General features: G+C 43.1%; 1 protein-coding gene across 8 annotated transcripts in view; it reads left to right on the plus strand.

Moving 5' to 3' along the window:
* TTC21A (tetratricopeptide repeat domain 21A) overlaps positions 1 to 27,206 on the plus strand; it is a 72,140-nt gene that overhangs the window by 20,599 nt on the left and 24,335 nt on the right. For 5 of the 8 annotated variants that reach the window (XM_075922849.1, XM_075922848.1, XM_075922842.1 and 2 more), the window contains 11 exons: positions 8,342 to 8,439; positions 9,384 to 9,584; positions 9,836 to 9,965; positions 11,647 to 11,804; positions 12,387 to 12,602; positions 16,035 to 16,273; positions 18,788 to 18,856; positions 20,828 to 20,900; positions 21,091 to 21,201; positions 21,372 to 21,510; positions 21,808 to 21,911. In XM_075922849.1, the coding sequence (XP_075778964.1) occupies positions 8,342 to 8,439; positions 9,384 to 9,584; positions 9,836 to 9,965; positions 11,647 to 11,804; positions 12,387 to 12,602; positions 16,035 to 16,273; positions 18,788 to 18,856; positions 20,828 to 20,900; positions 21,091 to 21,201; positions 21,372 to 21,510; positions 21,808 to 21,911 (1,538 nt within the window). The remainder of the gene's footprint in view (positions 1 to 8,341; positions 8,440 to 9,383; positions 9,585 to 9,835; positions 9,966 to 11,646; positions 11,805 to 12,386; positions 12,603 to 16,034; positions 16,274 to 18,787; positions 18,857 to 20,827; positions 20,901 to 21,090; positions 21,202 to 21,371; positions 21,511 to 21,807; positions 21,912 to 27,206) is intronic. The other 3 variants (XM_075922844.1, XM_075922843.1, XM_075922846.1) reach the window with 3 other exon arrangements.

Here is a 27,206-nt window from a genome sequence, read left to right on the forward strand (position 1 = left end):
GGCCACTCTGTGGGCAGAGACACTCCAGCCCAGACAGAGCAGACCCCATCCATAGTGTGAAGGGCTTCTGTATCCTCTTCCCACCATACATCCCACCCCTCGTTTAATCAGTTAACATCTCAAACTGATCATTTAACTAATTAATCAGTAAACAGAATTTTACATTCCTAATATGAATCATAGAACACTAGAACTGGAAGGGACCTAAAACTGGAGGCAAAAACTTGAAATCACCCCAAGGGTACCCCAACATCTTTTGCCCCAAAAGAGCTTGCAAAAAAGAAAAGAGAAAAACAAGCTGCACTCTCTGGTAGCTGACTCCTTAGTCAGAGGCATGCAGATACACACAGACAGACCTTCGAGGACACAAGAATCAAATCATCACCTTAAAAGAAGTGATTTTTATTACAAAACAAAAGATAAACTTGATAAAGCATACTTGATTGCTAGGTGTTACAGAGCAACTAAGGAAAACAAATTAAAACAGAAAATAAAAAAAATTCTGGCACAATACTTAGATGATAAAGGGGAAGGAGAGACACAGAATCACTCAGAGCAGTTCAAACCAAACCACAACCTATATCCAATTCAAATTCGATCCTCTATCTTGATTGGTTCTCCTGGCCCCCGGCCAACACCTTTGCTAGGTACCTGAATTAACCCCTTAGTCACTGGGTGCTGGTCAGCACTCCTTCTGTTCATGACAGTGTCACCCTGTGATTTTGTACTATTCCAATCCTCTACTGAATACTGAATTGGTTTATTTCCTCATATAATGGCACTCATCCCTATAGCATCTGAATACTTCACAAATCTTAATGAATTTATTTTCACTACATCTGTGAGGTAGGATACTAATTATTAGCCCCATTTTACAGAATGGGAGCAGACTGATAGTGACATTAATGTCAAAAGTGTACACTAATTATGGGCACTCAATTTGAAGTATCTAGAATTTTCAAGAGACTTAACATTTTATTACACTTTGTGTTCAAAGCATAGTTCCTACTGATTTTAGTTACAACTATGAGTATTCAGCACATCTGCAAATGAGATCAAGAGTCACACACCCAGTCACACACCCAGAAAAGGAGGAATGCACAATTAATGATTTCCTGTAACAAATTTGGTTTAAGTGACTTATTCAGCTTCATAAAGGAACTCAGTCAGAAGCAGGGGTCAAATCCAGTTTTACAGGGTATCATTCCACTCCCTTAAAAATGAACCTATATTTTCTCTTCCTGCAGTTTCCTGCCTCTTTTCTGCAGACATTCCAAATTCTGTAATAAATGAACGAAGGTTTCTACAGACAAGTTTCCTTCACTATGCAACTGCGATATATTCCCAAAGCAGGTCCATCATGTGCAATGAGAGAGATCCTGTGAGGAAAAAATAGTACATGGTCATATAATTTAAAGACTGTATTATAATGCATACTCAAAAGGAAGACAAATTAAGGCTGAATGGTTGACCTTATTCTGGCATTTCCTAACTCTCTTGAATTTACAATAAATATTACCAGCTCACAATAAACTAGAGCTTAGACAGCTTCCTTGGTCAATAACAATCTCGGTCCTTGAAGTCTGTAGATCTCTTATGTGAAGCTCAGTACATATCTTTACAATATATTCATTTCTTAAATCAGCCTTTAGATCTGGCACCCAATTTGGCAGGGTAGTTTTACAGTCTTTGTTTAGATAGGATCTAGCACTCACCAATTTAGAGTACCCATTACATGCCAATCAGAGTGAGATTTGTATGAAAAAATACCTGGAGAAGAAAAAATGATTACTAACATTAGAGTAACCGGTTCTTCAAGATGTTTTCTACATATGGATCCCATAATCTTCCTTCTATCTCACTAATGCAGAGTCCTTTAAACTTGGGATTCTGTATTGGTGAAAGAACTAAGTGGAAGATGGGGCTGCACTGCCATTTATGTCCTCAAATGAAGGGCTCGTGGATACCCAGGGTACTTTAATAGCCCTAATGAACATGGAATGAGCAAAGAATCCAGTCTCAGGCACACAGGGTGTTTATGTACCTCGTGTGGGATCCATGTGGATAGACCATCTCGAAGAACCAAATGACTGAAGGAAAGTAAAAGGAAGTTACTCACCCTGTGAAGTAACGATTGTTCTTTGAGATGTGCCCCGTGGGTGCTCCACTCTAGGTGTCGGGTCCCGTCCCGGTGCCGCGGCTCGGAGACTTTTCATAGCCGTGTTCCACCGGCTCGCGCATGCGTAGTTCACCAGGACAGCGTTCGCGCCTTTGATTAGCCGTGCGCGAGCCGGCAACCGTCAGTTTCTCTCACCCGCTCATCTGAAAGAAAAAATTAAGAAGTTCCGGAGCGGGGAGGAAGGGCGGGTCGTAGAGCACCCACAGGGCACATCTCGAAGAACAATCGTTACTTCACAGGGTGAGTAACTTCCTTTTCTTCTTCGAGTGGCCTCGTGGGTGCTCCACTCTAGGTGATTCCGGAGCAGTACACAGAACAGAATTAGAGCGCTCCGGAATCAAGACTACCAGCACGATTCAGTACTGCTGTAGCCACAGAAAAATCTGAAGCAAACTGATCGACTATAGCGTAGTGCTTCATAAAAGTCACATTAGAAGACCATGTTGCCGCTCTGCAAAGGACACTCCATTGAGGAAGGCCATAGTAGTAGCAACTGCCCTAGTTGAATGAGCTTTGGGAAGAGAAGGGAGAGGCTTCCCCCGTAACGAATGGCACATGGATATACATGAAACTATCAGTTTCGAGATACGCTGAGAAGTTAGCGGTTGCCCTTTCGAATGGCGTGCTAATGATACTAGCAAACGGTCTGTCTTCCTAAAATCCCGTGTTCTGTCAATGTAAAACGCTAAGGATCTTCTCACATCCAACGTATGCAACTGTGCTGCTTGCGTTGAGGTATGGGGTTTCGGCAAGAAACATGGCAAAACTACCGGCTCGTTTATGTGGAATTCAGAGGAAACCCTTGGAATAAACGCTGGATGGGTCCTCAGTGTCACTGATTCCTTCGAAAAAACTGTATAGGGCGGTGAGGCCATAAAAGCTGCTATCTCACTCAGCCTGCGAGCCGAAGTAAGGGCTAGGAGGAATACCAGTTTGATAGTAAATAAGTGTAATGATACTGTAGCTTAGGGCTCAAAGGGGGGACGAGTCAAAGTTTGAAGGACTAGATCCAAATTCCATAAGGGCGGAGGAGGCCTCCGCGGGGAATGGAGATTCGAGAGCCCCTTCAGAAATCTTTTTGTAGTAGGGTGAGCGAACAAGGAAATATCGCCATCCTTGTGGTGGAAGGCATTGATTGCTGCCAAGTGCACTCGTAGAGATGCAACTGCCAGGCCATTGTCATGTAGCTGCAAGAGGTATTCCAATATACAAGGTATTCCAATATACAAGGTTGCGAAACGCGAGTCCACATTGTTGTCCGTACACCATGCTTGGAACTTCGACCACTTAGCTGCATAAGCGGTTCGTGTGCATTGTTTTCGACTATGCATCAACACTTGCTTGACTCGCTAAGAACAGGATTGTTCGGAGTCGGTGAACCAGCAAGCATCCATGCAGTGAGGTGCAGAACTTCGGGTCTCGGATGACTGAGAGATCCATTGTCCTGGGTCAACAGATTCGGAAGAGAAGGCAGAGGATACGGCGCTCTCACTGACATCTGGTGGAGAGAACCAAGGCTGACGAGCCCATGCCGGTGCTAGGAGGATTACCCGGGCCTCGTCTATGTTGATCTTTTTGAGAACCCTGGGAATTAACACTACCGGGGGAAAGGCATACAGTAACGATGTCCCCCAGTGGAGAAGAAAGGCGTTCCCCAGCGAGTGGCATCCTATTCTGGCTCTTGAACAATAAGTGGGACATTTCGAATTAAGTTCTGTCGCGAATAAATCTATTATCGGAAATCCCCATCGAGCGAAGACACGAGTCAGCACGTCCGTGTGAACCTCCCACTCGTGGTCGTGTGGAACATGCCTGCTGAGAGAGTCCACTATTAAGTTGTCGATGCCTGGAAGATAGGATGCTGTGAGAACGGTGTTGTTGGCGATACACCAATTCCATAAACGAGTACTATCTGCGCAAAGAGAATGGGATTGGGCACCCCCTTGTTTGTTGATATAAAACATAGTCGCTATGTTGTCCGTTAGAATCCTGGTCGTTGTATTCTGAATGTGCAACTGGAAATGTTTGCAAGCATGCCGTACCGCTCTCAACTCGAGCACATTGATATGTAGTAGCATTTCTTGTGTCGACCAACGTCCCTGTACTGTGAGATTGCCCATGTGAGCTCCCCACCCCGTAAGGGAGGCATCTGTAGTAATTTGTGTTGTGGGTTGTGGACGATGAAATGGAACGCCCGTGAGAAGATTGGCCGGGTTGACCCACCACTGTAGGGAATCCCGGACATACTGTGGCACCACTACCAGCTTGTGGACAGTGTGCTTTGACGGGATGTAAACCACGGCTAACCAATGCTGGAGGCAACGAAAATGTAACCTTGCGTTGCGCACTACAATGGTGGCGGCAGCCATGTGTCCCAACAGCTGTAGACAGACTCGTGTGGGAATTGTTGGAGCATGTACCACAGTGTGTACCAATTCTTTGATTACCGTAAAACGTTCCATTGGTAAATATGCTTGTGCCACAGTTTAATCGAGTCGTGCACCTATGAACATGAGGTTTTGGGATGGAACTAATGATGACTTCTTTGAGTTTATGAGGAGGCCCAGAGCCGCAAATTCGTCGGATACTGTCCGAACCATATGACATGTTTCCATATACGTCGTACCTCTGAGGAGACAATCATCTAAGTAAGGAAATATTGTCACCCCCAGTCTGCGTAGATGGGCCGCGACCACTGCTAGTGTTTTGGTGAAAACTCTGGGAGCACATGCTAGACCAAATGGTAGAACCCTGTACTGATAATGCTTGCTCCCTAATTGGAAACGAAGAAAACACCTGTGCGCCACATGGATCTCTACGTGGAAATAGGTATCCTGCAATTCGAGGACTGCAAACCAATCCTTTTTGTTCAACGACGGAATAATGGTTGATAAGGTTACCATCTTGAAATGGTGCTTTCGAAGGTGCCGGTTTAGCTTTCGAAGGTCTAGAATGGGTCTCCAACCTCCCGACTACTTTGGTGTGAGAAAATATCGGGAATAAAACCCTTTTCCCCAGAACTGTTTGGGAACTCTCTCTATCACTTCGATGGCGAGCAAACGTTGAACTTCCTGCTTCAACAGTTTCTCATGAGAGGGGTCCCTGAAGAGGGATGGAGTAGGGGAAGTGCTAGGGGGAATAGAGAGAAAAGGGATGGAGAGGCCGGACTGAACTACTTCTAGCACCCATTTGTCCGTGGTGATTGCAGACCACTGGTGATAAAATGAGCGTAGACGATGGTGAAAAAGATGATGAGTTTCCGTGTTGATTAAGGGCAGTTGGCTTGCATCCTCGACAATCAAGTCAAATCTGCTGCTTAGTCGACGACTGATTAGCCGAACGGCTCTGTTGTGGCCGCTTGCGCTGAGGGCGCCGTCTAGGATGCTGGTTGTCGAAGGGACGTGTTTGCTGTCTAGAAAAATTGAAATTGTATCTCCATTGGTAAGGGAAATAATGTCTCTGTTTGAAGGAAGGTGTGTACATCCCCAGCGTACGTAGAGTGGTGCGTGAATCTTTCCCCGAATGGAGGACCTCATCAGTGTTTGCCACAAAGAGTTTAAGTTTGTCAAATGGTAGATCCTCAACCTTGCTTTGCAACTCCCTTGGAGCCCCTGCTGACGAAAGCCAAGATGATCTCCTTATGGCGATACCTGTAGCAGCGGCTCGAGCTGCTGTGTCAGCCACATCCATGGCAATCTGTAGTGCAGTACTACATGATGCGTACCCTTCTTGTACTATTGCTTTCAGGAGTGGATTCTTGCTGTCTGGAAGATGGTGCAGCAACTCTGTTAATTTTGAATAATTATCGAAATTATGATTTGATAGATGGGCTGAGTAGTTTGCAATTCGTAGTAACAGCGTGGCTGAGGAGTAGACTTTCCTACCAAAAACATCTAATTTTTTATTGTCCTTGTCCGGAAGGGTATTTCTGTACTGTGGCGCCTTACTCCTACGTTGCGCTGCGTCTACTACCAATGAGTTAGGTTGGGGGTGATTGAATAAAAAGTCCAATCCTTTCGCCGGAACAAAATATTTTCTGTCAGCCTTTTACTCGTAGGGGTAACCGATGTTGGGGTTTGCCATATCTCATCTGCCACTTCCATTATCGCGTCATCAATTGGTAACGCGATCTTTGCACGTTGTTGTGGATGGAGGTTTTTCAAGAGGCGGTGTCTTTTAACCGGAACATCTGCCAGCTGTATTTCCTGCGTGCCTGCCACTTGTTTGAAGAGATCCTGAAAGTGTTTCAGATCATCCGGTGGGGAGATGTCAGCTGGGTATATCACCTCATCCAGGGAAGACAAGGAGCAGGCTGCTGGAGAAGTTTCAGGTTTAGGGTCTTCTGCTTCAGACAACTGCCCCTCTTCCGGTTCGGATTGGTCTAGTTGGATCGTTGGACTCTTAGCCGGAGAAGGAGAGTGTAGTGGCTGTGATCGGTGAGGTAAGTATTCCGCTGTTGGTGGTTGGCAGATGCAGGAAGATCCCCTGTGTGATGATGTAGTATAGTCATGCTGGTGACGATCGTAATATGATCCATGATAGCGCTCATAATAGCGCTCGGACTGCGACGGGGAGGAGTGCCGAGAGGAGCGTGCACTACCATGATGGATATAATAGACGCGACATGGAGAGCGTCTAACAGACCCGTACCTCGAAATCCGGGAAGGTGAACGGGATCATGAACGGGACCGATGTGTGTCTAAGTACACTGCGTCCCTATAGTTATGCCGGCTGTGCATGTTCCATGAAGGAGACACATAACTACGATAGCGATCATGTCTTCCTGGTGAAACAGCTGGAGAAAGGGACCTGTCCCTATAATGGGTCTTGGACAATGACTTTCTAGGTCTAGAAGTCCCATCCATCCCCAGAGGCACGGGGGAGCCAGGCACCGAATGAAAGTGAAGCAGTGCCGGAGGAGTCAGCTGTTGTTGGAGTGATGTTGGTGCCGGTATGACGCCCGGTGCCGAGGTTAACGACGGTGCTGAGTCTGAGGCATTAACATGTTCCGCCTCAGATACCGGTGCTGGAAGGGACGGTGCCAATGCCATCGTCGGGGCAGGCAGAATAGGTGCCGCTGCATTAGGTGCCGCTGAAGCCAGTGCCGAGAGGCTGGTCAATTGCGGCACCGGCGCGTCTATCAGTTTCAGGGAGCGCGCCGCTGAAGCCGGTGCAGACTTGCTGGCCGGCTGCGGCGCCGCTCCCGATGTCGGCGCTGAAGCCGATCTCCCTCTGGGCGGTGGGGGTTCTCTCCTACCAGCCCCAGCAAGGTGTCCAGACCCCCCGGGGGTCACCTTGGAAGCCTCTGCCAACGTTGTGGCTGCCGCAGGGAGAGAGCGCGTCGGGGACAGCTTTGCTGTCTTGGAGAGAGCCGGTCCCGGAGAAGCCGCTTTCCTCTTATGCCCAGAGGTTTTTGTGGTCGCAGGAGGGATCAGATCAGGCTGCAATGCCTTGTCAAAATCAACATTCTTGTCTTCATCTCCCGCTCCCTCCAGGCTCTTGAGGTTAATTTTCGGCACTGGGTGCACTAGTCAGGGACATGAGTTTCCCCCAGGCACCTGATACAAGTGTCATGGCCGTCAGCCGTTGGCATGGTTTCATGGCATCTTAAGCATTTTTTAAATCCAGTTGATCCAGGCATTGTCACCACAGTTAAAGAATGCCTGTGTAATCCCCGCCAGTTTAGCGCCTTGCTGCAGCGCTTTTCACTGAACAGTTCTGAGAGAGAACTTTTTCTTTTCTGTTTTGTTTTGTTTGTTTTGTTTTTTTTAAATAGAAGAACAAGTAACAGGAACATGACTAACACTAAGCTTTAACTAACTCTAACTATTTACAATAGAGAACTATCTAAAACCATCAGTAAAGAAGAGATCAGGGAGCTCCGACCGCGACCTGAGGCGGTTGAGAGGAACTGAGGGTTGCCGGCTCGCGCGCGGCTGATCAAAGGCGCGAACGCTGTCCTGGTGAACCATGCATGTGCGAGCCAGCGGAGCATGGCTATGAAAAGTCTCTGAGCTGCGGCGCCGGGACGGGACCCGACACCTAGAGTGGAGCACCCACGGGGCCACTCGAAGAAGAACTTTTATTGTGGTGATTAAGTGTTCTGTTTACTGCATTTCTAAGCATTTGTCATGTTATTATGTTAATATTGTTGCATTACAGGTATTATTTGGTGCCAGGTGCTGGAAGGGAAGCTAGATGAAGCAGAGCACCAGCTGGAATTCTTAAAGGAAGTTCAACAGTCGATTGGAAAATCTGCGGTTAGAAATAGAAATACAATTGTTTGTTTTTGTTCTTCATTTTTACCCATGTTCCAGACACATTATTAACACCTTAAAAATTCTGTGAATTTATGCTTGGGTAAATCAAAAGTAACTTCATTGACCACCAGAATCTGTCCCACAAAGATTCACAAAATGTGTTAAATTAATCTTCAGAATTAGATTTCCTAAAAACTCCCAACTCCGTTTCCCCACACAATTTGTTTTCCTCAGGAAAAGCAGGAAGGGTCTCTATGTCTTGAAGGATCTTATGAAGGTTACCAAATCTGGACTCTGGAAAATCAAGGTGAAAAAAATGTTCTAGAATCAAGGACCACCCACAGAAAACATTATTGCCCCCCTCCTTTCATTTAGTCAGGGATGTTAGCTCTAGCACAATGATTGCTATTGCTTTTATATCACATGGGGAAAGAGACAGTTTTTTAAACAGACCCTGCAATTTAGGACTTTATAGGTCAAAATAAATATCTGTCTTCATCTGGAAATCAATTAGCAGCCATTGCAGACCCCTAAATACTAGTGTAATGTGCACTCGGGGAATGCTTCTTAACAAATGAACCACTTTCTGCTCTAGCTGTAGTTTCTAAATGCTTCTAAGATGCAACACCCTCTATTGTTCAGTCATGCAAGATGCTAAGTACTCCAGTGCTAGTCTAGAAAGGCACTTAAATCACATGCTTATTTGATGATTTAGTAGAGTTTTATACTCATTTGATACTTATTTGCATGGATGTAAATGATTATACGAAGCACTAAAAGTCCAACATTTAGATAAGGGATGGGATAGTTTACACAATTTGGTGTGTAAACAGATGTAAGTGGACTAAAACTTTAGATGATCACTTTGTGTTTGCACTGAAATGCACTTATCCAAAGACAGCATTTGTCCTGATTTAGTAAAATATGGAATTTCCCTTTTGCAGATTTTAGTTTATCTTCAGGCAGTTATTGCTTCAAAGAAAAACAAGAATGAATCAGCTGCAACTGCACTTCTGAATGAAGCTGCAGAACTTCATTTTTCTGCTTTACATGGCCTTTCTCTGAGCATGGAATACTATGAAAAGCTAAATCCCATGTTCTTGAATGAAATTGTGAAGGAATATTTAGCCTTCTGTCCCAAACAGGTGCGAAATATTTTAATATTCAGTATTCATTTGTTATCCATTTATATTTAACTTTGATATTGTAATTTAGAAATCTAGATGTTTAATCTCTTCAGAATACCTGCCCATAATTTTCATTGATCTTATGCAGCTGTATATATAGAAATGGAGGACAGACTAGACACTATTATATTTTCCTCTTAAAATGGTAAACTGTATACTACGCTTCTGGAAAATGCAGTAAGGACAATCTAATTCTTAATTTTTCAAAGCCTAGGTCACCTGGTCAGATTGTATCTCCCTTTCTTAAACAAGCAGCTATAATTTTGAATCCAGTGATTAAAGCTGCTCCTGGTGTGCTGGAGCCTCTTTATCTAATGGCACAAGTTAAATATTTATCAGGTAAGACAAGACTGTTGTCAAATCCAAAGAAAAATAAAAATGTACATGCTAACTGATGATTAGGGTTAAGACTCATTGACAGCCAGAGCACATTCTGAAAATTTGGATTAAACTGAGTTTGTACCTTTCGACATATGTAGTGCTGTTGTACCATGTTGGTTTCCAGGATATTTAAGATACAAAATGGGTGTGGTAATATCTTTTATTGGCCCAACTTCTGTTGGTCAGAAGACAGGCTTTTGAGCTTACATAGGGCTCTTCTTGAGGTCTTGGACAATTCCATCCTCAGAAGTTGGTTCAACAAAAGATATTACCTCACCTTCTTTGTCTCTTAGAACTGTTTGATGTATTATGTTTCTTTGTGTCCTTCTGTCTGTCCAGTGTAATTAAATAACACCACAAGATTTGAAACATAGGTGGATTTAGACAGTGGCTCATGCACATGGCAGTTTCCAAGGATAGGAGTAGTATAATATTGAGGAAGTTGTCATAATTTGGTCTCTGATAATGAAACTGAGAGAGAAGAAAATATGATAAGGAGGACTATGTTCGTTATTGGGATTAAACCAGCCATGACTATTTCTCAAAAACGGGGGAAAATGCTAGGATCTGATGAAAATACTACTCCTTTTGAATTTTCAGCTGAACAGTCCCTTATGGACACAGGTCCAATCTCCATAGGTTATAATGAAAAGCAGAAAATATAAATGACTCCCAAGGCTATATAAAATATTTGTGGCATTTAGAGTCTGCATTGAATAAGGTGGGTTTCTGTGGGAGCCATTATGGGCAGAACTACACCATCCTTAATTAAATTATTTGATAAAATACCCCTTTATTTAAAGTTATTCAGAAGCAGTAGAACTCAGTTGTGAAGAACTCAGTTGTGAAGAACTATATAATCATGATGGGATATCTTTATTTCACACTGTACAGCTCAAAATGAGTTTTTGCACCTATATGTTGCCACTGAAACTCATATGGGGCTTATGTTTGTATAGACAATAATTAGAGAGTTTTGTTCCCCTCTCTAGGAATTTATATCATTAATGTAATTGATGCCAAGAAAACATTATAGTGATGAATGTTTTAAAGTAAAGATAGTAATAATGTAAGAGCATGAGGCAAACGGCATAACAATGACAAGACATAATATCAGAAATATTTGTTTGGTTCTCCCATACATATTAACCATTGTATTTCCAGTCTTCTCATTTGGGGAAAAAAATGGAAAGTCTTTTATCCTACCTCCCATTCTTAGTTGCTGGGGAAGAAGTACAGTAATATTCCAGTGATTTCTACTCCAAGAGTCAGAGTGCTATTTCCCTGCATCATATAGCAGTGCTTCTTTGATTGATATTCCTTTAACTGCCAGAGACCCAAGCAGAGCAAGTGAATTTTTATCGGATCTGTAAAGTCAGTGAGAACTACATGTAAGACCATGAAGGATGCCACAAAGCATTGACAAACTGGAACTTTGGATATGTTCTGTACACCATGTTTTCTTTTCTTCTTCTTTTTTTTAATATTCTTATTCTTAAATAGGAATTATATGCTTCAGAGGTTAAAAGTTCTGTCTCTTTATTAGCTACTGACAGCATCATGACACATATCAGACATTATATTTGCAGTATATTCATGTTGCTTATAAAACAAAATAAAATGGTCAGTTGTTTTTCAGGTGAATTGGAAAATGCTCAAGGCACTCTGCAACGCTGTCTAGATTTGGACCCTACATCAGCAGACGTCCATCTTCTAATGGCCCAGATCTATCTGTGTCAAGGAAATTTCAAAGAGTGTTCTCATTCATTGGAGTTAGGCGTAAGTCATAATTTTCAGGTAAGAGCTAGTATTATCTGTAAAAAATCTTTGTATTGGAATTATTTGTTCACATTATACAATGTGCTGTGTGAGTTAATCCCTTATATGTTGTACTAAATATTTTCCTCTTAAGAAATACCCTTAAGTAACTTACATTCCACGAAAGTTAAAAATGCGGATATACTGATACTAGCTTCAGGAGTAGCAAACAACACAATAGTTCACTTTTGTATGATAGTGCTCTCAGAAGAGTCAGTACTTTCCAACCAGTGATTTTTCCTGGCTACAGTAAAGGATGTGGTCTAATGTCCTGTGAGTGGTCCTTTTTTCTTCTTCCTATCTGTAGTAACAAATGCCTTCCTAAGAGAAAGGGCTACAACATTTATGATTTATCTTAGTTTTATTTTCAAGTGAACATTCTTGAGTGCAATTTCAGAAGGACATCTATTTAGTGTTCCAAGTCAAAGGTTCCTGTGCATTTGACAGTTCCATGGTAGGTTTTGAAAACTTGCATAACTAATCACTGCAAGATCAGGCTCTGGTTGCAAAGTAACTGAGTTTTTGTCATGATCATACAACCTGTACATGCTATTTTTTCAGGTTCGTGATTATCCATTGTATCACTTCATTAAGGCCAAAGCACTGAATAAAGTAGGAGACTATCCAGAAGCCATAAAAATTTTAAAAATGATTATCAGTTTACCTTACATGAAGAAATGTGAAAGTAAAAGAACCACTAGTACCAGTATAACAACCAATGAACGGGTGTCCATATATCTGGAACTTGCAGAAGCTCTTCGACACAATGGGGAACTGGTAAGAAATTTAAATATAAACTACATTTTCATTATGAGGAACATTGTAAAAAGTTTGTAATTGGAAAGTCAGAAGCCATTCTGATTAGGCAAAACTAGAATAATGAAACTCAGTAAGGAAAACTAAACTGGCCATACATTAATAGAGCACAACAATATTTATGTTTGCATTCTAAATCAGTTGCTAAAATATCTCTTGAAATATGAGGAAATTCATTAGGCAGATATGATATTTTATGATTGCAAATTCACTCATCGGAGTCCTTTCCGTATCCAGTCCATGTCTGAACATATAGGAAAATGATAAATCTAGATCTAGAAGAAGGTACAGCAGCAATTTTCTTGCGCTTCCTAATGCAATTTTGCGGGGGCAGTAATACAGGAACTATACTTCTGTTACACAGCAAATGAGTCTTAATTTTTCAGACTATAGAGATTTTGAACCCAACAGCACAGTTATAAAATCTCTTCAAAGAAGTCCTTTTGATAGACAGTCCATTTGTTACGGTAAGCTCTGCATATATTTTATATGATGTGACCATGTTCTGTAAATTCTAGAAACTACAGAGTTAGTCCAAGTGTCTCATTAAACTTATAATTTCTTTAAGCTATGACAATTACCCTGTTTTTTTAGCAAGACAATGAAGATGATTCCAAACGTCACTGAGGGGATAATTGATATTCACTTTATCTATTATCCATAATATATTATTTTATTGTACTTAATAATATTGTCCTCTGTGCTATTTGTTGGCAATAAATCTGAAAGTATGCATTTATACAGAATATGCCAACATTTTAGTGGTTTCCTCTAACATAGTGGGTGAAGTTAATAGGAGTTTTGCCATTGACTGCAATAGAGTCAGGATTCCACCCATATTGAATGTAGTGTACTATACCTAATAAGTACCTCACTACATAGAACAGACTTTGTAAAAATAACAAGGGGGGACGGGATTATGTACAGTAAAACCTTTGTTATCTGGCACTCTGTTAACCAGAAAACTTAGTTAACCGGCATTGCCCCCAGCCACAATACTGTCACATCTTCAGGCGCACAGGGTTGGCTTGGTTTACCATTATTGGCTTAACAATTTTTTATTTAAGAAGTACTAATCATCTTTAACTCAAAATAGAAATGTGAGACCAACTGCCTCATGCTACAAAACTACCAATATTAAAAACTTGAGTTTTACTATTATTGTCCATTGGTTTTTCCTATGTTGATGGGACCCTCAGATAACTGGAATTTTTAGATAACCGGAACACCCCCTAATCCCCGAGCGTTCCGGATAACACAGGTTTTACTGTATACATATTTCATATATGGATCCTATAACAAGTAGTTGAGAAACTTTCCATCTTATCCTCAAAAGGCTATTTAAATATTCCTATAAGAAGTAGTAATTCAAAAAAAGGCCATTTCTACTTCTAACTGAAAACAAAAATTGCATGACCTAATAGATACATTTTAATCCCCAATTCCACATTCAAAAGACATAAGCTACAGTATTTGGAAACACTAGTGTATCTTATGTATTACAAGCCATCCTTGCTGTAAGTCCAAGATACATTCCAAAAATCTTGGCCTTATAGTGAAACAGAGAATATTTTCCCCACAGCTTCCATTCGCGCAGATTGGGGTTGTTGGGTTTTTTTGTGCACGACTTAAAAGTGGGGAATGGGAAGATTTACAATGCATCAGTTCCCGCAAGCGTCAATGACTTTAGTGCAGAACGGATGTATATCGGGGCAACTTATAGCGGGGATGCTCTATATGTGTATATACATTGTCCTCATCTTAGTCTAAAGTAGTGAAAGTTGCTAATTGGATGCTCCATTTTATTTACTTAATGGCTCTGTAGCCACGGAGCCTTGCTGTTTCCATTGGCTATGGTTCTTCATTTGCAGACAAGGGGAGCTATGGGAAGCTCCTACTTAAATGAGAGCTGTAGGTACTCAGTATTTCTTGGAATCAAGTATGTGAACTCCTTTGGGCATAGTCCATGATGTACTCTGTAGTGCTCATTAAATTAAGTGTAGTAAAACTCGTCATCAGTGGATTTATTGAAATATGTGGCAACTGCAATAAATCCAAAATGAACTGCATCCTGACAGACTTCAAAAAATCAGGTGAATAGACAATGAAGACAGTTTCATGATTTGTTGATGCATGTTTTCCTATGATAATAATTATAATCATCTGCTTCCAGTGTCATTCTTGTCTTGCCATGGAGAATTCCAAACTCTGAAAGAGCAGATAAATTATGTTGTTTTATTTTAGTTCTGTGTTGTTCCAAAGTGATGAACTTTCCCCTCTTGCCTTTTAAAATATATATAACTTATGAGAAAATTTCCTATTAGAGTTGGGACCAATTAGTTAACTGAAATAAGACATTTCCAAGCAAAATATTGAATATTTTCCTTAAATAACCCGCTTGCAAATTGCTGTTTGCTATTCAAAGATAAACAGCATGAATTATCTGAAATATTTCATAGTTTACAAAGGAGATACACTATAAGCAATAGTTATTTTTTAATTTACCATATATATCACAAACATTCAAGTTATTCAGTTATGGAGTTGTTGAATAAAGCCTCAACTTTATCTATAATTCTCTTATTTGCTTAAGGAAAATTTTTATTCAAGTATTACTGGCATTCAAGTACCATTGCATGCTGTCAGACTTTAAAACATTACACTACTTTTTATTTGTATTGCAGTAGTTCCTAGAGACACCAGTCATAGACTAGAATCCCACTGTAATAAGCACTGTACAAACATACAACCAAAAGACAGCACATGCCCTGAGGCGCTTACAATCTGAGGGTGTGTCTAGACTACAGAGTTTTGTCGACAAAAGTGGACTTTTGTCGACAAAACTATACCTGCGTCTACACTACCGCTGAGTTCTGTCGACATAACGTCGACCGAACTCAGCAGTTTTGTCGACGCTGGTAAACCTCATTTTACGAGGCATAACACCTTCTGTCGACAGACTTTCTGTCGACAGAAGGTGTTATTGAATGTAAACTGTCCTTTGCGTCTACACTACCACGTCGACAAAGCAGCTTGCTTTGTCGACAGAACTCAATGTAGTCTAGACGCTCTTTGTCGACAGAAGCCTGTAGTCTAGACGTACCCTAAGTATAAGACTGAGCATATGGATACAGCAAACAGATAGGGGAAATACAAGGGAACAGTGAAGATAACAATGAGAAAAAACTGGTTAGCATTAAAGGAAGAACAATGGTCACAACATTTGCAATACGGTTGCAATATGGTTTGGGATTAGATTGAACCTCCAGTTTAATATAAAATGAAAATGGGTTTGGCAAACCCAACAGCTTTAAAATGAAATACATTTTTCTAATCCTGTTGATAGTACTAGTGTAATTTAGTTACAAATGTACATTTTTTTTAATATTCCAGCATGAAGCTACTAAAGTAATGCAGGATGCCATTAATGAATTTAGTGGAACTCCTGAGGAAATCCGCATCACTGTTGCTAATGTAGATTTGGCTCTCAGTAAAGGGGAAGTGGAAATAGCATTAAGCATGCTGAGAAATATCACCCCAACCCAACCATATTATACTGAGGTTAAAGAAAAAATGGCTCAGATATACCTTCAGATATGGAAGGATAAGAGACTATACATTGGATGTTACTGGTAATATTGTTTAAGATTAATTCTGTTGAAATGTTTACATTTTCAAATATTTTATTTAAAAAAAAGAATGGCTTTACATGGAGAAAAATGCTGGCAATATAAAGCAAAACCAGTTTCAGAGCCTTTTGAAAGGATAGTCGAGGCTAGGAGTTAAAAGTACAAAACTGTGAATCCAGAGAATTAAGTCCACTTCCACAAATCACCTTTTTAATTCAGTTTTGTTTATCATGAATACACATATTGTGTTAAGAAAACAAGACAACTAAGTATCTTGGAGGACAAAGAAAAAATTAGGAATCATTGAGAATCTTAAGGAAATGTATCGATATTTAAATATACAACAATACAACAACAAACATTATCATATAAAATATTGTGCTCAACAGTTGGCATCAGATTGTACCACCTTTACTCATTCTGAGTACTGCCTTACTGCACAAGTGTGAGTATAAATAGCAGAATTTTCCAAGAATTAATCACGAGCCAAGAGTGTATATTTCCCCCCAAATTGGCATTGAGTCAAATATTTCTCTTTCAGAACTAGCATTTTCTTTATTGAGAGAGGTTTTCATCTTCACCTAATGAAGACAAAAAAGTTTTCTGTCATCGCCAGAAATATAAAATACTTCCTGATTCTAACTTTTAGGTAAACCAGTTTTATAGGGGAAAAAAACGAAGCTAGGAAGACTAAATGCCTGATTCTGTCACGTTCACTCTGAGTAAGGCCTTCCTAAAAAATTAGACCTTTCAGTCAAAAGGATTGCTCACAGAAATCTTAATTGTATTTTTGCTGTTAGCCCTGTGCTATGGGCAGTACTTTCCTGTGTTGCCCCAGGAGCAGTTTGAGCAGGAAATAGTGATTCTCAGACAGAATGTTCTGTATTGAAGTTGTACCTCTTGCAGCATACATGCTGTGAAGCAGTAAGCACACACGTACAGTGCTTGGTGTGTTGGGAGAGCACAGCTAAGGCTCTGACTTGTCTCTGCTCCGTCTGGCCTGCTTGGTTAGTCTGTATCTGCATACCATGCTACTAATGATGATTCAGGTAAATAGCAATGGGAGCACCTTGCATTTCCTCATGCCACCCTATTGCTTGGGCCACAGTTTGACTCAGAGTAAGATAGTACTCAAATGAGAAAAGTGGGCAGAATTTGGACTGACAGAAATAAAAGTAGACATTATGATTCTATGATTAAATTATTATAAATCCTGACTGATAAATCATTCATTTAAAATCTTTCTGCTGTTGCACTAAAGCTAAATCTTCAGTCTAGCACATCTATAACTTAAAGGGATTGCACATAATAATTGTAATGAATTTCCATATACATTAAAACAAAATAATATACATTAAAAGTATTGGAGAAATTCACTGAATGGTATTTTTCTCTATGTTGAGAACTGAACTTTGGCATCTGGTTTCTCACTGATAATATGAGTAATCCATGTAAGCAGACCATATAAGATTTTTGCCCAGATGCACTAGCTTGCAATTTCCAAATGTTTTGTTATTTTTTTGCTCATATTCCAAATATGCTGGAATTCTGGTATTATTGGTGTGGGGGTTGTCTAGATGAACAATTGGTTCTGATAAAGCTGGGATATAAATTTACCTTGCTCTAATTGCTGCCCGTTAACTCTTCATGTGGACTCTTTTGCTGTGGACTAACAGTTCATTAGTGCTCTTTGATCTACTCCTATTTCAAAGTGGGATAGATCAGTGTGCACTTGAGAATTTGTGTGTGACAGTGATGTTCACAGAGTTAGTATGTGGCAGGCTGCTCTTGGGTAGATTTGCACCCCTGCTCACTGCACAACACCTGTTTGTACAGAAAAGCCTTTATACAGCAAGACGAACAGATAGTTGGGATTACTACTCTTGACTTGCTAAAAATGTTGCCTTATTTTTATTTTCTCTCTCCCCTCCCCTCAATCTAATTTGCTTGTTTGTCTCCTCCACCTGTCATGTCTGTCTGTCTGAATTGTAAGCTCTCTGGAGAATGGAATATTACTTTTATAGTTGTACAGTGCCTAACCCAATGGGGTCCCAACTTGCTTGATTTCTAGGCACTACAGCAGGGGTAGGTAAATACAGGCCTGCGGGCCGGATCAGGTCCACCAGGCTTAGCTCCTGGCAGGTCCTCACCACAAAATTTAACTGCCCGGCCTCAGGTACTGGCAATCACAGCTCCCATTGGCTGCGGATTGCTGTTCCCAGTCAATGGGAACCTCAGAAAGCAGCGTCCCAGTCCACCCTGCTTCCTGCTGCTCCCATTGACCAGAAACAGTGATCAGCAGCAAGTGCAAGCCATAATAGCCAGAACCTCTGGCTGTTCAGGTAAATATAGCAGTGGCAGCCCACCAGAAGCTCACCCTGGCAAGCTGCTGCTGTGTTATTTCCCACCCCTGCATTACAGCAATATACATATTGTTAAAGTTATAATAATTTCTGTCTCATTCGTATTAACAGTATCTCCAAGTACAGTGTGCTTTACTTTTTTTCCATCTTTCAGGGGGAAAATATCCATCAGGATATTTAATAAGATGGAGTATAATAAAATATCTATGCATTATCTTCTGAGGTATCTCCCCTGACATTACATATTTGATATATTGTTTTTATCATTTTCCTTTATTTATGGTCCTTTGGCTATTTTACAATACGCAACAATGTTCAGAGAAGCAGAACTGGAATTACTTTTGTGTGTAAGACTTCCTACAATAAAAAAGAGGGGAAGAATCTTTTGTCTGATATTAATAGCACCTTTCCTTTGAGGATTTCAGACTTCTATAGGGCTTGGGCCTGCATCTTGAGGAGTAATGGAAGTTTTCCTATTGACATGAATGTAAATAGGATCAAATCCTTAAAGTGCAGTAAATGTTATGTTTATTTTATACCAATACACAGGGAAGTTAAATGATTTCACCCAAGCTTACAGTGCAAGTTTATGACACAGTGAGAATGAGAACCCAGACCTCTCTGGTCCAGCAACATCCATGGTCCAACAGGACCACAGATGTTTCAAGACCAGTTAGTCCCAGTGGAGGGCTAGCATCTGGGAGCCTTGCAAGCTAGCAGGACAGTGAGGCTTCCTGCCAGAGCAGCAGGAGCCCCACGCATGACAGCAGGGTATCCCAGCAGAGCTGGAGAAGCCTCCCATGCAGCTGCAGGAGCCTGGCACAGAGGCTGCAGGGCTGCCTGGAGTGGCAGCAGGAACCAGGCTTTGCAGTGGGAACCCGATGTGCAGAGGTGTCAGAGCTTCACAGCACCGCACTGAGAGCCCAGTGTGCAAAGACAGCGGGGCTGCCTGGTGCAGCAGTGGGAGCCCAGTGAGCAGAGACAGCAGGGCTGCCCGGTAGGGCAGTGGGAGCTGACAGGGCAGCGGAGCCAGCGAGGGGGGAGCCAGCTGACAGGGCAGCAGTCAGGCCAGGGCTGGAGGGAGGCCAGGGGCCAGAAATGACCACCCCCGATCCAGCAAAATCCCTCATCCAGGACCAATCAGGTCCTGAGGGTGCCCGGACCAGGGAGGTCCAACCTGTAGTGTATCTAGCCTGAGGAATAATTATTCTGGAATAGCAATTTTAGTATATTTCAAAGTGCAGGCAAGCCCTTTGAACTTTTGTGTGTTTGTGAAGAGGGAGCTAGAATCAGAGTGTGGTAGTGAAATATATTTTTTGGTTAGTCTCTAAGGGTACATCTAACCTGCAAGCTTCTTTTGAAAGACGCTTTTACGGAAGAGACCTTCTGAAAAAACTTCTTCCGAAAGAGAGCATCCATACTGCCAAAGCGCATCGAAAAAACGATCTGCTTTTTCAAAAGATAGCGTCCATTCCATGTGGACGCTATATCTCATATTTAAGCTGTGATTACTATGGACGGAGTGGCCATCAGGGCACCTGTGCTTTTTTCCTCTTTCCTCTTCTTTCAAAAGGACTCCTTCTTCCCTGTCCACGCACACCTTTTTCTGAAAGATCTCTTTTGGAAAAGACGTTCTTCCTCATAGAATGAGGTTTACCAATGTCGGAAAAACCCCTGCGGTCTTTCAATTTTCTATTGAAAGAATGGAATAGCAGCCTGGATGTACGTGAAGTTTTTTCGGAAAAACGGCCGTTTTTCAAAAAAACCCAAAAAACCCTGCAGTCTAGATACACCCTAAGTTGCTACAGGACCATTGCTGTTTTTTAAGTTTTCTTGTTAAAATCAATATTTTTTAAAATTCAAAACCTTCTAACTTCTTTTGGTTCTTCTTTGTAACCATGAGTTTCTATCACTATAATCTTCAACTTTCCATCCCAATTCTCTCTGATGGCTGCTCCTGTATATTGCATCTTGTCTTCATTTAGATTGTGCAAGCATTTTGAGGCGTTGGTGTTGAAGTCATTGGAGCTATTCTGACTTATGCTGACTGAGGTTCCAGCTCTGTTTTATATATATGACAGAACTGACTTTGTTTTCTGGAGGGTTCATGTATTTTTCTTACATTTCATGCATTAGATTTCAATATTTGTTTCTTATTATTTCTTGAGTCTAAATGTTGTTCTTTTATTTATAGTGAACTTTGTGAACAATTGCCAAGTCCTCATACTAGCATTCTCTTGGGAGATGCCTACATGAATATTCAAGAGGTTAGCATAAACGTATATAATACATCAGTAGTAAATTCAAACATAAATATATTTTGAAACGCTGAATTTAAATAATAATTAATATCTAGCACTTATATAGCATGCAATAAATATTGATGAATCCTCTGCAAATATATTTCTAGCTTGTAATATTACATATAGAAATAACTCCCACTTCTGTCATTTTTAGCCAGATAAAGCTGTGGAAGTATACGAAACAGCTCAAAGAAAGAATCCTTTAGATGCAGCACTGGCCAGAAAAATTGGACAGGCATATGTGAAAACTCATCAATATAGCAAGGTCTTGAAAATAAATAATTTATTGTTTTTCACTGAGCATTTTAAATCATAAGAACAAAAAGAAATAATAAAATTGAATAGATGGCAGACATTATAAATGAAAGCTTCATTTTGACCTACCATAATTCTATATTTGGGATATTATACTAACATTTTAAAATTTCTTTATAGGCTATTAATTATTATGAAGTAGCTCTAAAAATGAGCACACAGGACTTCTTATGCCATGATCTTGCTGAACTTCTCCTCAAACTCAAGAAGTTTAACAAAGCAGAAAAAGTTCTGAATCAAGCTCTAGACCATGACTCTGGTAAACATTGCCCCTTCTATTCAAATGTGCCCGGTGAATCATTTACTATATGTAACATTAATTTCTTCATAAGTAATTATTCAAGTTAATTATATTTCTAGATTGAATACAGTTACACAAGCATTCAATAAATATTTAAATTGCGTAGTATGAGGGCTCTTTCTTAGGCCATGGTATACACATATGTTAGTAACACAGAAATTCTTTTATTATGTACTCCAAAAATCAGTTTTTGTTTCTGATGTCCAGAAAAATGTCAGTTTAGAAAGATAACATGTTACCATTTTAATCTTTCAGTTAATAACTTGCCTTCCCTGATGAAGGATGTCAAGAGCCTGATTTTATTGGCAAAGGTTTACAAAAACAATAAAAAAGAAGAAGTGATGGAAACTTTGAACGAGGTAATGAAGAAGTTGTACAAGTCATATATAATGTTAGAGATCTTTCCTAATCATTTATCAATAGAAATAGCTGAAGTTATTCGAGTACATGCAGTTGTGTATCCCACTTAGGTGTGTGCATGACCAGTGTGCTGAAGCTACATAATTTTGCCTGGCAATACCTGTAGGAGTACAGTGTTCACTCCTTGTGGTGTGCCTTTAGCCTCTCCCCTGACTATATAAGGTGGCATTACCACCTTGACCTCCCACCCTTCAGTTCCTTCTCCGTGTCGGTGGCTGGAGCTGGAGCTCTGTCATTTTCACCTCACAATCCCTTCTCAGTTTCTTAGAGTATTCTCTGTACATAATTGCATAGTCAGTTAGTACCCTACTTAATGTTAGTATAGTTATTTGGCCTAGGTGATGGCCCTCACCATGGTTGAAGCACTACATGTCGTTTGGCAAATCATATCAGTGGTCCCTTTATGAGGGGGTTGGTTTGTTTGGTGTGAGGGTCTTGAGAGTTCAGTTTATACATTTTTCACAAAAAGAGGTCAGGTGACTAGAGATGTTTGCTTTAGCAGCACTATCTCAAATAGGCCAAGAAACCTGTTTTGGCACTAACAACAAGAAGTCCTATGGCACCTTAAAGATTAACAATTTTATTTTGGAATAAGCATTTGTGGGCTGATTCCCACTTATGCCCAAATAAATCTATTAGTTTTTAAGATGCCACAGGACTTCTCATTGTTTTTGCTGAAACAGACTAACATGGTTAACCCTCTGATGCTTGTTTTACTCTGTAGCTTCCATCAGATTGGCAGCCACCTTTATTCGGTATGAGTTATTTAGGACATCTTGGAGTACCTTTAGATTTCAGGTCTTGTACTGAGTTTGTTAAAGATCCAACTGGCTAAGATTTTTGTATTTCATCTGTTCAGGGGTGGTTGGTATTTTTGAAGACCATGGTAGCGAAGTTCTTGAAAGGAGTCCTTTGTCTCCACCCACCAGAGGGATTACTGGTTCCTTTGTGAGATCTCAATACGTCTCTGATGGGACCTCTGTCTGAGTCTTTGGAGTTTTCTTTTCCTCTTCTTTGTCAAAAGACTATCTTTCTGCTGGCTATAACATCGATGGGAAGAGTATGTGAATTGCAAGTTTTGATGGTAGACCTTCCCTTATATGCAATTCTTTAAAGACAAAGTGACCTTGTAGCCACATCCTAAGTTTTTATCTAAAGTGGTGTCTTAATTTCACCTCAGCCAGGCAGTATATCTACTTGAGTTCTGTCCTAAGTCACATTCAGTCCTGAAGGAGTGCCTTCATTCACTGGATGTCTGGGTGCTACCTTGCCTTTTACCTGGACAGGACTAAACCCTTTTGTACTACATCTCATCTGTTTGTATTTTATGCAGACCAGATGAAGGGGGAGAGAGTCTCTTCTCAGGCAGTCTCCATGTGGATAACTTCCTGCATCAAAGTATCAGAGGGGTAACCGTGCTAGTCTGAATCTGCAAGAACAATGAGAAGTCCTGTGGCACCTTATAGACTAATAGATTTATTGGAGCATAAGCTTTCATGGCCAAAGACCCACTTTGTCAGATGCATGTAGTGGAAATTCTAGAGGCAGGTATAAATATATAGGCATAAGAAAAGAGTTTCAATTAAGAGTAAGGCTAGAGATAAGGAGGTCAATTCAGTCAGGGAGGATGAGGTCCACTTCTAGCAGCTGATGTGGAGGTGTGAACACCAAGGCCGTGTCCAGACTCAGGGGTTCTTTCGGAAAAAGTAGCCTTTTTTCGAAAGAACTTCCCCTGCGTCCAGACTCAAGCCGCGTTCTTTCGAAAGTAAATCGAAAGAACGCGGCTTTTCTTTCGACGGCTGTACACCTAATTTTACGAGGAAGAACGCCTTTTTCGAGGGAGATCCGTCGAAAGAACGTGAGTCTGGACGGGGGGAGCCCTTTCTTTCGAAAGAATTGGCCTCCAGGAAGAAGCCCTGGTGGACAATCTGGGGCATGGGTTGCACATCTGTGGTTCCTGGCTGCAGCCATTCCTTAAAGGGACAGGCACCCTCACAGACACTTGTTGCAGACAAGGAGCCAGAGCACACGGCGACCTTGCTGCAGCATGTCCCAGCCCCAAGACCGTCCTGGCCCTTCCACAGAGCCTTCTGAGGACCCAGCCAAGGGCTCCAAGCGCCGGGCACCATCCTGGTCTGGCGCTGAGATCAAGAGCCTGTTGGAGCTGTGGGGAGAGGAGGAGGCCTTACAGGCCCTCAAAAGCCGGCGGCGAAACACCAAAATTTATGGCCGCATGGCTGAAGCCCTGGCCCAGAAGGGCCACTACCCCCGCACCCAGGACCAGGTGCGCTCAAAGGTAAAAGAGCTGCGCCAGGGGTACGTCAAAGCCAGGGAGGAGAGCTCCCGGTCTGGGGCAGCCCCCCACTACTGTCCCTACTACCCAGAGCTGGACCAGATCCTGGGTGGCAGTGCAGAAGCACGCACACCACGGAGGTTCGTGCAGTCCGGACTGGCAGACCCCGTGGTGGACGCTCCAGAGCAGGAGCTACAGCACTCTGGAGACGGGGACATGGTCCCAGAGGAGGAGGAGGACAGCGAGGAGATGGCGACCCTCACCACCTTGGAGCCAGTCACCCAGACCTCTGAGGCCTCCCAGGCGTCATCTGGCGCAGGAGAGGAAGCAGCAGGTGAGTACAGTGAGGTTGTGTCACACCCGGGGGGGGGGGGGAGGTAGGTGGGTGCACAGTGGGTGATGCACAAGGGAAACCTGTCATGCTCAGGCTGATGCCCAGGTCACACACACACACACACAGTGTGACCTTCAGAATGTCTGCTTCCCCTGTCTCAAGGGAGAGGGCATGCCCTTTTGGACAGCTGTTGCACACATGACTGATTGTGATAGAAATGTAGCCGTGTTACTCTGATCTGAGGAAGTGGGTCTGGCCCAGGAAAGCTCATCCCCTAATAAACCATCCTGTTAGTATTGTAAGTGCTACAGAGTCTAGTTTTTAGGACTGATTGTGTCTTCTTCTTTTCCTCCACAGCCGGACCAGCCGTGGAAGAGGGCCGCAGCACCCCAGCCCCACCTCCATCTCCATCTCGGGGACATGGGAGCCGCAGACACAGGCGTGTCTACGCGGACATCCTCAGACAGCACGTCGAGGCTGTGCAGGAGCAGAACTCCATCCTGCGACAGAGGGTGGAGGCAGAGGATCGCTGGCGTGATCGGCTCATGAATGAGCTGGTCCTGCAGCGCATGGTCCTGTACAGCACCCTGAGGGAGGTCAGCGGCTTGCCTGCTGCTGTGCCTGGTCCTGCTCCTCCAGCACCCCATGACCCCACCCCACCAAACCCCCCTTCCACAACAGCATCCCTTTCCCCCCTTGGACCTCCCTCTCCCCCATCCCCCACAGTTCCCCAGCCCCTCTCTCCCCCTGGCCCTCCTCTCCCCCAGGCTTCCACGTCCCAAGAGCACCCCAGCAGCCAGCCAACCGACAGGTGCACCACCCGATCCCGTAGCCGGGGAGCACCCCAAACACGAGGCCCAGGCAGGAAAGGGAAATCTGCCAAGCCCCGTTCAACCTGATCCCCTTCCCCCCTCCAGGTTTCCAGTCCCCTTCCCCCTCCAGGTTTCCAGTCCCCTTCCCCCCTCCAGGTTTCCAGTCCCCTTCCCCCCTCCAGGTTTCAATCACCCCCATCACCCCAGTTAAAGCACAAACAAAGGGTTAAACGAACTGTTTCTTTATTGTATATAGTTTTGCAACAACAAAAATGAAAAAAAATTTTGTTATGTTTGCAACATTGTTTGATAATATGTACAAAATTATAAATAAGTAAACAGAACATTTTATTTTGAAACACACCCTGGTGTAACAGATGTGTCCAAACTGGGTCAGGAGATGGGTTGTGGAGGGAAGCTTCTATTGGGCCAGGGCCCAGTCCCCAGGCAGAAGCCCCTCAGTGCACTCAGTCTCAGTGGCCTCCACTGGAGAATTGCTCCCGGAGGGCCTCCCGGATGCCAACTGCAGACCGGTGAGTCTGGCGGATGGCAGCTGTCCGGGGCTGGGCAAAGAGCCTCTCCTGGGCATCAGCAGCTCTCCCCCACCCTGGTAGGAAGGCATCCCCTTTCCTCTCCACGAGGTTATGGAGGACGCAACACGCGGCCACCACCTCGGGGATGTTGGTCTCCCCCATGTCGAGGCGTGTGAGCAAGCACCGGAATCTGCCCTTTAAACGGCCAAACACACATTCGACCTGGTTGCGAGCCCGGTTAAGGTGAGCATTAAACTACTCCTTGCTCGCATCCAGCTGGCCGGTGTAGGGCTTCATCAGCCACGGCATCAGGGGATAGGCGGCATCACCCACTATGCACACCGGCATGTGCACATCCCCAACTGCAAACTGGCGATGGGGGAAAAATGTTCCTGCCTGAAGCCTCCGGTAGAGGTACGAGTTCCTGAAGATGCGGGCATCGTGTGCCCGCCCTGACCACCCAACACAAATGTCCGAAAACTGGCCACGATGGTCGACCAGGGCCTGGAGGACCATAGAAAAGTAGCCCTTTCTGTTTATGAATTGGGCTGCTCGATGGGGCGGTGCACGGATTGCAATGTGTGTCCCATCGAGCGCTCCTCCGCAATTGGGGAAGCCGAGGGCAGCAAAGCCGGCCATGACGCTGTCCAGATCCGGTAGACAGATGAGCCTGTTGAGCAGCTCCGAATTGATGGCCCTCACCACTTGCAGAACGAGACAGACAACAAAATGTTAGAAGGGGTGCCTTATCTCTTAGGAGGAGAACCCACCGCCCACCTTCCCTCTCAAACAGCCCGGGAATCCCCTCCTCAGAACCCCCCCCCCCCACAATTCAGGGTGAGTGGAGGAGCTCCCTCCCACTCCCACTCCACTTGGCCCTTCCTGACAGTCTCCCTTCCCCCCACCCCAAACTGTGACTGTCCCCAGACAATGACTTACCTCCATCAAGACGGCCCCGACAGTAGATCTCCCCACGCCAAATTGGTGTCCCACGGAGCGGTAGCTGTCGGGGGTTGCCAGCTTCCAGAGGGCAATGGCGACCCTCTTTTCCAGGGGGATGGCGGGCCGCAGGTGGGTGTCTTGCCGTTCCAGAGCAGGGGCGAGCCAGGTACACAGCTCCTGGAAAGTGGTCTTTCTCATCCGGAAGTTCCGTAGCCAGTCTTGGTCATCCCAGATCTCCATCACGAGCCGGTCCCACCAGTCAGAGCTGGTGTCAAACCTCCAAACATGCCTGTCCACGAAAAAGTTAGGAGGCAAGGGCA

This window comes from Pelodiscus sinensis, chromosome 2 (genome assembly GCF_049634645.1).
Source record: "Pelodiscus sinensis isolate JC-2024 chromosome 2, ASM4963464v1, whole genome shotgun sequence".
Taxonomy (NCBI): Eukaryota; Metazoa; Chordata; order Testudines; family Trionychidae; genus Pelodiscus; species Pelodiscus sinensis.